The 13,964-nt window shown below is 29.8% G+C and overlaps 1 protein-coding gene and 1 long non-coding RNA gene across 3 annotated transcripts in view; one reads left to right on the forward strand and one right to left on the reverse strand.

The window, feature by feature from the left end:
• Positions 1–11,775, forward strand: part of LOC106691265 (myb/SANT-like DNA-binding domain-containing protein 4) — a 63,611-nt gene extending 51,836 nt beyond the window's left edge. Inside the window, exons 1-3 of one of the 2 annotated variants that reach the window (XM_014436979.3) lie at positions 6,844–7,087; positions 9,134–9,301; positions 9,747–11,775. In XM_014436979.3, coding sequence (XP_014292465.1) covers positions 6,844–7,087; positions 9,134–9,301; positions 9,747–10,252 — 918 coding nt within the window. In that variant the 3' untranslated portion in view covers positions 10,253–11,775. Of the gene's footprint in view, positions 1–6,843; positions 7,088–9,133; positions 9,302–9,746 lie in introns of those variants that run through there. The other variant, XM_067048352.1, reaches the window with a different exon arrangement.
• Positions 5,581–6,736, reverse strand: LOC106691266 (uncharacterized). Its single transcript, XR_001344755.2, has 2 exons — positions 6,604–6,736; positions 5,581–5,796 (listed from the first exon to the last, which is right to left on the reverse strand). It is a non-coding gene; the product is annotated as an uncharacterized lncRNA (long non-coding RNA).
• Positions 11,776–13,964: the final 2,189 nt, after the last annotated feature.

Consider the following 13,964-nt stretch of genomic DNA (forward strand, 5'->3'; position numbering starts at 1 on the left):
TAATAATAATAATTTCAGGCCTATTTCAATGCCCATTCGCAGATCAGGCTGAACAAAGTTAATTTAAAAAGAAAAATGGGAAAAGTACATATATTTTGCTGGATTTTAATATACAAAACTTAAAAGCCCCTCCAAAAATGACCAACTAAGTAACCAGTGAAAATAAATGTTATAATAAACTTACAAGTACTTCCATGTGCTCTATCTATGAAATAGTGTTTGAGAATGGCCATTGAAATGGGGCCGAAATGTTACAAAGTTGCTAAATATATATATAAATGCAGTTTTATATATAAAATATAAAAATGTTTACTGTTATATAGTTTTATAATAAAAAATCATGGATGTAATGTGGTCCCAATGTTTTCCTCAATCATTTTAATTTATTTAATTAAAAATGAATCCTAAAAGAAAAATTAACAACAAAAATAAGGTTGTTTACAATAGATATTCAAATATATTTATTTCGAATAAATTCATTACGGATGCATAATAAAACTCTATGTATAAACCGATCAGAATTTAAGTTAGTGGACAATTCAGCCTGATTTTGTACAATAAAATTGTGAATTGTTATAATTATAATGATTTATTAATTATAATTGGCATATAATGAAGCGAAAATTTAAAATACAGCTAAGGATGTAATAATTGGAAAATAATTGAAACCTAATTATATAAAAGGTGTGAATTTTAAAACTGGTATAAAAAGCATTGGTCAGCATTAGGTAGACATTAATAAATTATATTTTATTATATTAATAAAATAGTTTTTTAAAATAATAAACAAAAATAAAAAATTTAAATTAGAGTAAGTACACAACTGAAATATGACCAGGCATAATCCTGTCAATAACATTGTGGACAAAGTGTAGTGAAGTAAGGCAAAGAGTAATGATGGACATAAAAATAGATGCTAATGGTGATCTCACAGAAACTGTAAGTAATACACTTCCAATCAACGAAAGTTTCATAATTTTTATGGTTTATTTATTGAAAGGATCTTATAATTGATAAACTATTAACAATATAAATACAACATGAATAGTACATATATACTAACAGACTAAATACTTAGCAATATAAATATAATAACATACATTAAAAAACAAACAAAACCAGCACACAGCATATATAATACAATATATACTATAATATAATATACATACAATATCAAAAAGCTATTGAAAAATACTAGTTCCTAAAAATACAATATTTTGTTGAATTTTATGATTATATAATTTACTTTATGATTTTAAACAAAAATCAGTTTTGTCTATAATAAACTAGAATTGTGAAGATAGAGAGAGAGAAATTAAACCTGAAAAATATTTATTTCATAAAAATTAAAGTTTTAAACATTTGTTAGGAGAAATTTTTTGATACTGCATATCCATAATATATATTATGTCAATAATGAAAATAAAAGCAACATTAATTTCGGTTCAATTAATCCTTGTTTATTATTTGTAGCAATTAATGAAATAGGAAAGTTTAAATGACTTGAAATATAAATGTATGGAAAAAAAAAAAAAAATACTATGGATGTAAACCACAATGCCATAGGGCCTTAAACTTCACATGTCCATCCTAAATCATTCAACACAGTTCCATAAATCTGTCTCACCCTGACTCAACTAAAGATAAAATGGCATCGGCATTTAGCCGATTAATAGCTATATTAAATGAAGGTCTATCTTAGCTGGACAAATGTGATTTATGTGGGAAAGTTTTGGCTAAAAAACTGAGAGAGCTTCCTGAGGATGAAATAAGTAAGTACATGTAACAGAATAGATTCACTATCCATACAAAGAATTTTTAATAATGCAAATTTCAAGGAAAGAAACTCCCAACCCCTTTAACGAAGGATTTCCTTTCAAAATTATAATTGACTGCAAAACTTTTACCACAATCTCATTATAATCTGTAGCTAGTTTTTTTTTTATATTGTAATAAACAAGATTAATTATAGCTTTTAAAAAATATATTTTGTAATTTTTTTTGCTAATTTTTGAGTAAGTTATATTAAAATATTTATATATTGACGAACTACTACCAATTCTGAGTGATAGAACAGGAACTGAGTGAGTGTAGGCTATCACTGAATAAACCTGCAACCTGGATATGAGAAGTCTGGAATCAAAGATGTGCTTAAAGAAAAATCTTTCTGGCTTATCTCAAGTACTTTGTATGATCTGGGATTCACAAATCTAATTTACGATCCATGTCTGAAGGAAAAGTTGACCAAAAAATGTTCATATTGGGGGTTTATGTAGATGACTTTGTAAGATAACTGGGGAAGGTAATAAGCCTATCAATAAATTTGAGAGCTAGTCACAGGAGATGAAGATTCAACCTGTTAAAGGAAGAAAATTCCTTGGTGTAGAGATATAGGAGGAAGATAATTGTAAATACTTGTCCCAACTAGGATAGGATACACAGAAACAGTACTGTAGAGATTTGGAATGACTGAGTGCCATCTGTCAGCAACCATCAACCAACACCCCAGAAGCTTAAGACTTTTATGAATAGAAAAATTTGTCAACTGTGTCAGCAGCAACCTAAAGAGAGACTATTGGATCTTTTTTTGCACTTGGATTGATGCACATTGCCTGACATTGCATATAATGTAAGTAAACTTTCCCAATTTAACTCAAATTCGAGAGAAATCCAATGGATAGCCATTAAAAAATTATAAAAATATCTGCAGGGAACGAATAACTTCAAATTAAAGATAGACAGTAAAGATGGAAAACTAGAAGCTTTAACAGATACAGGATGATGCCTCACATCTGATCCAAATTCATTTAGCAGGCATGTGTTGTAGAAAATAAGTTTTATTCTTTGTAACCTAAACAATTAGTAAGTATTATTGAAAATAAAATAGTACATGAAAACACTGTTTATCTGACATGGACAGGAGGGAGGTTTTCCATTGTTTGAGACAGTTAGCGGTTAACATCTGTTTAAGTAATACACTCTTTTTCTTTTGTTATAAAACCTTCCCTAAATCCACAACAGTTTGGTAGCAGAATATGCTGGTTAAGTGTATAAAAGGTTAAATATCGAGAGTTATTCATGTATATTAACAGATTTGTAAACTTTGTGATTTCATTTAGGACTAACCCCCAAAATAAACACAAAGGACAATGGATGCCACAGTATTCAGCATTGAAAAGCTAGAAATACTAAATTTAGTGAGTTCAGGCAAGTGCTTTTGTTATTTGAAAGGAGGAACACCATCAATAGGAATGAACAAACATTAAAAATGTATCAAAAATCTGTTTATAAGCAAAAGGCCAGGTCACCTGAAAAATTATTGCTGGCTTAATAAATAAAATAAAAGACAACCCAGTACAAATAAACCTGATAATAAATACGGGACACATGCTAGGAAACAGGATTGGGGATCGCTGGCTAACGAATAGGCTTTATGTTTTATCGCTCATAATAAACAGCATGAGTGGCACCTCAATTCTGCATGTACTTCTCATATAAGTCCCGACGAGTCAGTGGTTGAGTAAGGAATTGAAGAGAACAAGAGACATTTCAGTTGCTGAAGATGGAAGTCATCAGTTCTACTCATCGGGAGAACATTGAAGTAAAGTCATAGGCAAATTGTGTCTAAAACAACCTTGATTTGCAGGATGTTTTAATTGTCCCAAAATTACGTGTGTAACTTGCTGGCATCAAAGAATAGGCCATGTTAGTATGAAGAAGCCTGATACTATGGCAGAAAAAAAAAATGTATTTGGTTTAAGTAAATTAGGTGGTGATCTAGGTTTTTGTGAGCCTGTCTTTGCTGGGAAAATGGTTTGGAATAAATTTTATGACAGAAAAACAGATAACTCATCTAAACCTAAAGGTTTATGTTGATTTATATGGCTTAATGAGAACTGCTACACTAGGAAACAAATATTTTTCATGCTACTTGTTAACGGTATCAAAATATCTCCCAAAGATATTTTGTTAAACAATAAACAAAACTGAAGTATATGAAAATTTTGAGTGTCCAGTTATACAATTAGAAAATCAAACCTAAGTTCGTTTAAGTTAGAAATACTGAGATCTGCTAATGGCTTTCAGTTTGTCTATCATAGAATTGAAAATTATTTTTCTCATAAAAATAAAATACAATATACTATAGTACATATTGTACAGTATGCTATTCATCATGAAGTAACAGCATCATAGAGCGAGCTAACAAGAAGGTATTTGAGACTACTCAGACACTAGGAGGCTTACCAGAAAATTTTGGGGTGAAGCTCTGACCAACCTCTCATACCAAATAGCAACAACTCAACAAAACGCCTTAAGAATTATTTTCTAATAAGAAACCCTGAGTGAAACATTTAAGAGTTTATGGTTGCTTAGGAGGTTAACAAACCTAACCTAGGAAAATTGCAATCCAGAACCAGAAAGGGGGTATTGGTGGTTTACTCTCAAATAAGGCAGGCATATAGAATTTATGATGTAAATGGGAAAAGAATATTCGAAACCCTGGTTATAACTTTTGTGAGAAGCAAAAAGGTCGGAGACCACAACATTAAGAACAGGAGATGGAGAGACATGGAGAAGAGTGATGAAGAAAAGTTTGGAGGCATTGAAGTTCCAGTATCAGAAGAGCAGGCAACACCTGATTGCCAACAAATATCAGGTGATGAAGAGGATTCATATTGAGGATTTACGTGGATAACTTTGTCACCATTAGGGAAGGCCTTCAATAAATTTGTGAGCTTATTTCAGAAAGTAGAAATTTAGCCTGTAAAAAAGGAAAAATTTCTTGGAGGAGAGATTGAAGAGGAAGTAACTGCAATTAATTGTCCCAACAACGATACACAGAAGCAGTACTAAGAAGTTCAGAATGCTAACCGGTTAACATTCCTGGAGCTAAAGGTCCTAACTTGTAGGAATACAAAAATTAACCATCTGTGTCAGAAGCTCCTTATTGGGAGGCTATTAGATCCTTCTTGCACTTGGTTCAGTGCACCAGGCCTGACATTGTGTACACAGTTAGTGAATTCGGATCCTAGGAAAATTCATTGGCTAGTGATTAAAAGATTACTAAGGTACCTACAGGCGAAAAAAAACTTTAAATTAAAAATTAACAATAAAGATCGAAAATTAGAAGTTTCAGTAGATGCAAATTGGTGCACCACGTCTGATGTAAAGTTATTCAGTGGGCATGTTGTTACATTTTGTCTTTTCAAGTGCACCACTGTTAAATTTTCATTGTAGATGGTTCTATCTTTAAAATATGGTTTATTTATTAATTTAAACTAAATTGATATCTATTTTTTCTTGATGTTTTTGATAGTTTTTCGGTTGGATGGTGGAAACTAAATCAATGTCTAAAATATAACAAAATATGTCATCCTCAATTTGTTGATGAAACAAGATGGGCCTAACAATTCGAATTCGCCAATGGTTTGCACATGGCAGCTCCATATAAATTATCACAATCCTAATTTGTGATTTTATAGCAATATTTCTGAATCTTTCAAATATATTGGTTAATAATAAGACCTCTGATTTCATATATATATGTTGGTAAAGTATAAAAGATATATATGTATATAATTTTTAGTATTGAATTTGAAATTTTTAATAGGTAATGAAAACTTATTTAACTGTTCCCGCATGCTAAAACTCATAATGTAATGGCCAGAGGATACTTTGCAGGAATTTCATCTCTAAAATATGTATCTGTAATAGATTCAATAGCCAAACAACAATAATTTCACATCTGTTCCCATATCTGTGGACAGTTCACTTAATTTTTGATCTATAGCTTCTCTGTAAAAAAACAAAACAAATTTATGAAATAATGTTAAAAGCTTTATAAATAATTAATAAGTATTTTTAATTTAATAAAATAAAAATTTAGTTACAAAGGTAAAGTGGGCTGCAGATAGGACTGTGACTATATACTGTATACTGTAACAATCACAATCGGAACTAGATTTATTTAATTTTGGACTGTGTTATAAAAGTGCTTTAATCACTCTGAGACCAAGTTGTAGTATATATTGTCATAGTGTTAAAAAATAAAGCTTCTGAGTATTGGGGAGGCAGGTATATCTGCTGTCCGCAGTATTTGATAACTTGAGGTATGTTCCAAAAACCACTTCTGACTGTCTGTAAACTGTACTGCACATGCTCCTGGTTTGCAGACTGTCAGAAGAGGTTCTTAGAACAGATCTTTTGATGTGAAAAACAAGTATAAAAGATTTTTTGATTATAAGACAAGCTTTTACCACTAACAGATTACACAATAGCCATATATCCTATAAGCATAAGTCACATTTACTTGATTTGAGTTGTGTTTTTTTAATATCCAGTTCATCTAAATCAGATTATAATTACTAGACTTGGAAACTGGATAAATAAAAATGTTAAGGAATATTTACAAATGATTTAACTTTCTTTCTCACAGGCTCTAATGGTTATACACTTAAACTTCAACAATTCAGTATTATCATATATGATGAATAATTAATTTAATTGATATAATTTTAATAACATCATGTTGATAAATTTATAAAAACATTAAATTAACAAACTCCCAAAAAAAATGTTACTGATTTGAAAAAGAAATTGTACCAATGACAGTTTCTGTGAATTTTGTCATCCACCATCTACTTTGTCAATTTTTACACTTCCTTTCATTTAGTCTCATTTAATTTTCTTTCTTATTTTTATAATAAAAATAACACAATCCATGGGTACAGGACTGGTAACCTAGTGATAGTAACCTTCATGAAGAACAGGTTATAAACATTGTCTTATCAGTTAAGTTTAAACTTCAGTTTAACTAAACTAGTTACTGTTGTTGACAACATCATGGAACATAGAAATCCACGGGCAGCTAACTTTACCAAAGAAGAAGAGAGTTTACTATTAAAATTAGTAAGTAGTCACAGCGATGTCATAGAAAACAAAAAAATAGATGCTGTGTCAAACAGCTTGAAAGTTCAAGAATGGGAACAAATAGAGAAAGAATTTAACTCTCAAAACTGTGGCATCAAGGGTCAAGAGTCAAGAGATGCTTTATCATTGAAGAGAAAATATGAAAATATTAAAAAAAGTAGGTGTTCTAACATTTACATAAAAGACATTATATCTATCATGATATGTATAAGGAATATGTCTTTTTTGTTTCATATCTTTCAAGTAAATGTCTGTCAACACTCACTATTTTGTTCAATGAGTTCTCTTTTGAACCTTTTGGTGTTAATGAAGTTTCATATCTGGTAGACTTGAGCGAAATAGAAAAAAAAAACTAAAGTCAAGTAGGTATATGTTACTTATAGTCCTTATACATATCACAATGTTTGATATGTTATTTCGCAATGTTTTGCAATTCAAAGTTGATTCTCCAGCGGACGGTTTTCAGAGGCACCAGTCATATGTAGCACCACTAATTCTCAATAGTTAGGATGTTCTTTTACAGCTTAATACCTTTTTTCCAATACCCCTTCAGCTTACCTATGGAATCTCAAGCATCTACAAATGTTTTTCTCCTTGTTATTAGGCTCTTTTTCCCCTGGAATCCTACCCTTCCACTCATGTAAATCTAAATCCATTTATAATTTTTGTTAATATGAGATATATTTGCTTAGTGTTTTCTATTCAATTGAATATTACAGCAATTAATTCCTTAATTATGTAAAACAGGAAAACCTACTAGATTGTAACATAAACGCCTGTCGAATATTAAGCTTTGAATATAATCTCTCATAGAACACTTTAAAAAATCTGGGAAGGTGGGTCACTTTTACAAGTGGCACACTATCTCTCCCCAAAGTGTTCTAATAGCAGTTATTTAGATCATGATTATACTTATATGCTATGACTGAATTAATCAATGTAATTTTACTTAATTTTTATTTTTTTTATGAACATTATTCTCATTCATTTAGTTTTACCTATTTACACCTTTCATAGAAGTCATTCTTAAGATATAATTGTTTCATGGTCCAAACAAATTTTAATTGGATTCTAGGGACTCAACCTCTCTACTGGAGGGTTAATCCTATATTCAAGAATCAGGTTTCAAAACTGAAAGACCTCTTCTAGAGGGACAGGTTATAAACATTACTTACAGAATAAACCTTGAAATATTTTATCAGTTAAGTTTAAATTTTAGTTTAACTAAACTCTGCTTCATAAATATTCCAGCAAATGGAAAAATCAGTCATTCTACCAATTTTAACTACTGATTTTAAATTAGTTAAACTTAAAAAAAGCTGGAAGTTGAAAAATTGGCTATCTTTGTGGTAAAGACTAATATGCTTGTTTTTGCAAATTTTGTAATTATAATATCATTTGGCCCATTATCATAAATAAAGCATGAGCTAGTTTAGTTAAACAATTGTATAAAAAATCAATACATTATAAATTATTTGAAATGGTTTACAAAATCTACCTAAAAAATGACAAAATATTGTTATGTAGATGATTCAATTAAGTGAATAATAATTTCACAAATAATTGAACAGATTTTAATTAAAATCTATATTTCAACCTACAAAAACTCGTATAGTTTAGAATCAATTTGGTATTTTGCTTCTCTTGAAAAATGTTAGAAATGACAAATATTCAGCTCATTGCTATGTGTCAATCAATCCATTACGAAATAGTTAATGTTGAATTACATTTGAGTACACATATTTAAATAGTGAATAAGTTGACCATTTATAATTGAAGGAAAATAATTTGGATGATGGTCAAAATAGCAGTTGAAAATATTTATTAAACACTTTGGTTTCAACCCAAGATACATTTAATTCTTTAGACTGAACAAGAATGTTGTAAATTATATTTCGTTGGGTACTTTAAAGTCTGATTTGTTTGTTCTATAAACCGATTGTATATCATGGAAGTATAGTCTACTTATATTAATTATCTGCTGGTATGATTATTATTATTTTTTATTAATCACCTACTGTTATGTACTCCAATTGATCCTACCATGTTAAGGTATAAGTTTTTGTGCCTAATTATATATTTAATTAGGTAATTATCTACTCATTATGTTACCTACAATTTTCTTGATTTAGAATTTCTATAGTTCTTTAGATAAATACCATAGGTATTTAGTCAAATTATTTTATTATTTTATTTACCCCAGGTGTCAAAAAGAAGCTGAGTGGGTTAAAGATAAATTTGACAAAGAATGGACCTGAAGAAAGTGTAGTTTTGAGTGATGAACAGACCCAGCTTCTGCAAGTGATAGTGCCTCAAGTGACTGGATTTCAGAACACGTATGGAGACGATGAGTCAGCACATGACAACCAAAGTGAGTTGTGTTGGCAATAATTCAGTAATTTTGATAGTATTGACTGACAACTAGCTATATCATTGATAAAAAATTTTATGATTTCTTATAAAATTATCAATTAAGTCTGTTTTGAAATCCTTCTGTCACAAATCACAGGTACATTACAACTACATTTGGAATTTCACTTTACTTAAAAAAAGATTACAAACATATTCGTCTTATACATAATTCGTAATTTATTGTTAATAAATTATGACTACAGTAAAAAAATACACACTTTAGACCTAAAGATTAGACTATTGGGAAAAAGTTAATTAGCTATATCATCAAAAAAAGTTTGTCAGCAATGTCTTCGGTTGTGCTATCAAACCGTCACCAACCCCATTGTATAAATCATATATCAGAATTAATTTTATTTATTATTGACTATTGGTTAACTACTGTTTTTTTTCTTCCTTTCTAGTTGATCAAAATAAAGACAACGAAATTGGGACTGATTCCTATGCCGTAGTGGATGGTGTTAAGGTTGAATCCATTGAGGCCACCGAGTCTTTTGAAACACCAACATCTACATCCTCTCCACAACTTCTGGTATCCTCCAGTGATACGGTTCAACCTTCAGTAGGGCCAGCCAGCAAACTGCCAAAGGCCACCTCGAGCAACTTTCAATATTTTGATCCAATGCAGCTCTCATCTCTTGACCGATCCTCTCATCCTGAATTGAGAACTCGAAAAAGAAATCGTCCTCTAGACAAGATGGCAGCTTGGGTAGCATCAAAAGCTGACATTGCTCAACAAGAGCAAATTTTTAAAAAGGAACTGCATGAGCAAAAGAAAAGACATTTGGAGGAGGAACATAATTTAAGAAAACAGATGTTGGAGCAACAACTACGCCATGCAGAGGAGCAGCATTCCTGGCTTCGAGAGGAACACCTTGAAAAGATGAAACAAATTAAATTGAGTCGATAATAATATTACAAATATGTATCATTGTTAGGTTTAAGTAGTGAATGGGAATATAGCTATTTTTCAAGATATCAAAAAAGAAATTTATATTTTTATTTTAACTTACTATTGGGAGTATTTTATTTTATATCTGGGCCTTGTTACTTCTCTCAGCACTAAATTTATGTTGATATTATTATTTTGTGAAAAATTTTCCAGTAATTTAATAAAACCAATAAATTGGAAAAATGTGATTTTTCATATGCTTTACTTTAATGTACTGGCTACTATATCCCGGTCACAATTTTCAGTCTGTTTTGATTGTCTCATTTTTTCTCTCTATATTTGATATATTCAGCAGGGAAAAAAAAGTCACATTATTTTGGAATTTAAAGGCTGATTAGGTGCAATATATTTGTTTTTATGAGTAATTTGATTAGTAGAGTACTCTCTATGCCAAGTCTACAAGCCTACTGGCTTGGACTTTGTGCATTGAAATAATACTTTCAGAATCAAAAGAGTAGGAAATAATTTCTCACTTCTCTTCAGGATGTTATACAGAACTCTACTCTTCTCAGCTGAAAGTAGATTATTCTATGCTTTGACATTTTTAATTATCTAGTCACATGTTTTGTTTCATTAACAAACATTGCTTTTCTATTCTGGTCAAGGATATTGACTCAGAGTACATTGAGGAAGTGCTTCTAGAAGCTGTGTTCCTATTTGCTGCATTTATTGGTGTGCAGTTCATTTTGATGCAGAATTACACTCGCAAAAGAATCCTAGTATCCTGCAAGCATTGTCATCAAATACTTGGAGTATGTTAGAATTAGAGTTTTGGACAGTCTTGCACGATCTCCTGGTATGAATCTGATTGAGCATTTATGGGATAATTTAGATAGACATGTTAGGCATTGTTATCCTCCTTCTAGTTGCCTGCCTGGATCAGTCGCCTTTGTCTTGCAAAAGGTAGTAATACCTGTTATTAGGATGTCATTTTCATTCAGAAAACCATGTGAAAGTGAAGGTTCAACCCATGGAATGAATCTCAACCTTCCCACGGGTTATAACAGGTTCGTAATCTGTGGTATAAGCACCATGTATGTCAGAAGTATACATACCAATAAACTAAGGTTATTGGTTATCAAGTATACTTAATACAAATTAGTTGTTTTTGTAAACTTTGTTTATTTTTAAATAACCTATTAAATATCTAATTTCACTACTTAAAAAAAAAGTATTAATGTATTTACTAGAATTATTGGAAACAACCAAGAGTGTTTGATTTTTATGCTGCTGAGTGTATTTATGAAAAAATAACACTTATTTTGTTGTATTGTATTCACTCAGTTCAATATTATTACTATCACTTTTAACCAACTATATTATTGTTTTTATGCTTTAATGTAACAGTTATTTGTTAAACTGCTCGTTGTTTATTACATTTTTGATGTATTTATGGTTAATATTTAAGGATTTTTAGATTAGTAATTCACTAATCTGATACTATTGATTATTTGTAGATTTATATTGTTGTTTATTTTTTTTGGAAGCCAAATATCTAACTGTTTTGTTTATGAGTATTTATTTTTCTATTGTAAACATATACTATTATGTTGACTTTAATTTTTAATATTTATTTTTATTAATTATAATTATTAAACAACTACATATTTTTTTTTGTTATGTTTTAATTTGAATAGACATATGTAATATAATTTGTATATGTAATTAATGTAAATGTAATTATGCATATATATAATTATTTATTTTTGTACCTATGCAATATTTTGTAAAATTTTAAATATAAAAAATGTATTTTTGTATCACCAAGTATTTATTTCTTTTTATTTATCCATTCATTATTATAAAAATGTATGAAATATATAATTATGTAGATAGTAATGTTATAATGTGCAATTACGTACATATATAATATTTGGGTTCTTTTAATTTAAATATTACAAAAGAGTATTTTTTTATTACTTGGTTCTAATTTTTTTTTTTTTTTGTTTATTTGTTTATTATGACAATTATTAGCTCAAAATGATCAACAAAGGGTGCTCTGATTTAGTCATCACTATATCCATTAATAACAGTACTATTATTTGAAATATCTTTATTTATAAGACACAATATTGTGGAGAACTGGTGCTATGACAGTTTCTGGTACTCAAGGGTTGCAGTTGTTACATTGATTCCTTTATTAAGAATTGAGTAATACCTTTTTACATTCCATATGATCTCAAAAGAAAACGCTTAATGAATTTGTTACAAAACATTTCTCTTCTGCAGAGTAACCAGTGTGTTTTACTTTTCAGAACATTGTGAGAATGCATAATTGCTTCATTACAGACCCCTTCCATTCGGTTGTGGAATTTTGAGTTTTTTAAGTTGATACAGATTGGTCGGATATCCTCTGTCACCAAACCAAACACCAGGAAAATAAAAATATGTCCTTAAGATTATCTTGAAATATTTTCCAATTACAGCACCACTATCACCATTTCTCAAAAAATTCAGAAAAACAGTTTTTGCTGAATCTGTAGGACACTGCATAATGGTAATTAAGTTTTTGAATATCCAAGAATGTTAAACATACAATTGTTTTTAAGAAATTATTCCTTTTGTTTAATAATATATGAATTTTCAAGAATTTTAATTATTTAATGGCTAATGTTTTGGGCAATATTCCTCCTTCAGATAAATCAGCGTTGAGCCCAAATTTAACCTTTTACAAAAACATTTTTGTAATAACTGAGCTACTTTCTCTGAACTTATACATGTAAATATGTACATACTGGCTTTTCATTACTTTCAGGATCCATATAATTTTTATTGATCTATTATTTGTTTTGATCCAGTAACTCTTTTAAATATTTAATTTAATCAACTTTCAACCAATTTCAACACTTATTATGTTTTAAAAATGTAAACAATGGCTTGTAATTTGTAGAATGGATAGTTAATTCGCCTTTTCAGTTTTCCTTAAATTTGGAGGTGCTGTTTGTTTCCGATACTGGTATCGGGTTCTTTATTCCTCAATTAATATTCGAATTCTCAATTGTTGTATGTCCATAAAAATTGTCATTTTATAATTATTAAATACAAATAAATCTTTATTTTAGAAATATTCCATTACATCTCTTTCAGTTTTTCTTTAAGATTATGTAGATTTTGGGATGCTGATCCAGTAATTTATACACCAAGAACAAAAATATGCCGCGGTGTAGGCATCACACAACCCTACTTTAATTTTTTTTTTCTGTTGCCAAAAAAAAATTATTTATAGTAGAAATCAATACTCACTCGTTTCAAAACTGATATTTCTATTTTGACCATTGTGGCAATAATTTCTTGTACTAATTTTATAAATAAATGTTTCAGTTGTCAGACTGACTAACTCTAGTTTCAATATCCATACAAATATCCATTGATTCCCATGCCCCACTCAAAACCTCTACCTTCCATCACCATTGTTTTGATATGTCAAATGCTCTTTGGAAATGTCAAGAAATAAGGAGGCGTATGCAGATGATTATAGGAGTATGCAGAGGATTCAGGAATACAAGGCTAGCAGACAACTATCAGGGATACAGTGAGCTGTAAACCTTGATACATGTAACAGTCGGGCGAACAAAACCCAAATCCATATCCTCTGCTTCTGATTCCAAATTATAATAAAAACTTCTATGCAAACATTCTTTCTGCAAATCCCGTTTCTCATCAGTATCCC

This window comes from Halyomorpha halys, unplaced genomic scaffold (genome assembly GCF_000696795.3).
Source record: "Halyomorpha halys isolate HHAL.00 unplaced genomic scaffold, Hhal_1.1 Scaffold2196.1, whole genome shotgun sequence".
NCBI classification, from domain to species: Eukaryota; Metazoa; Arthropoda; class Insecta; order Hemiptera; family Pentatomidae; genus Halyomorpha; species Halyomorpha halys.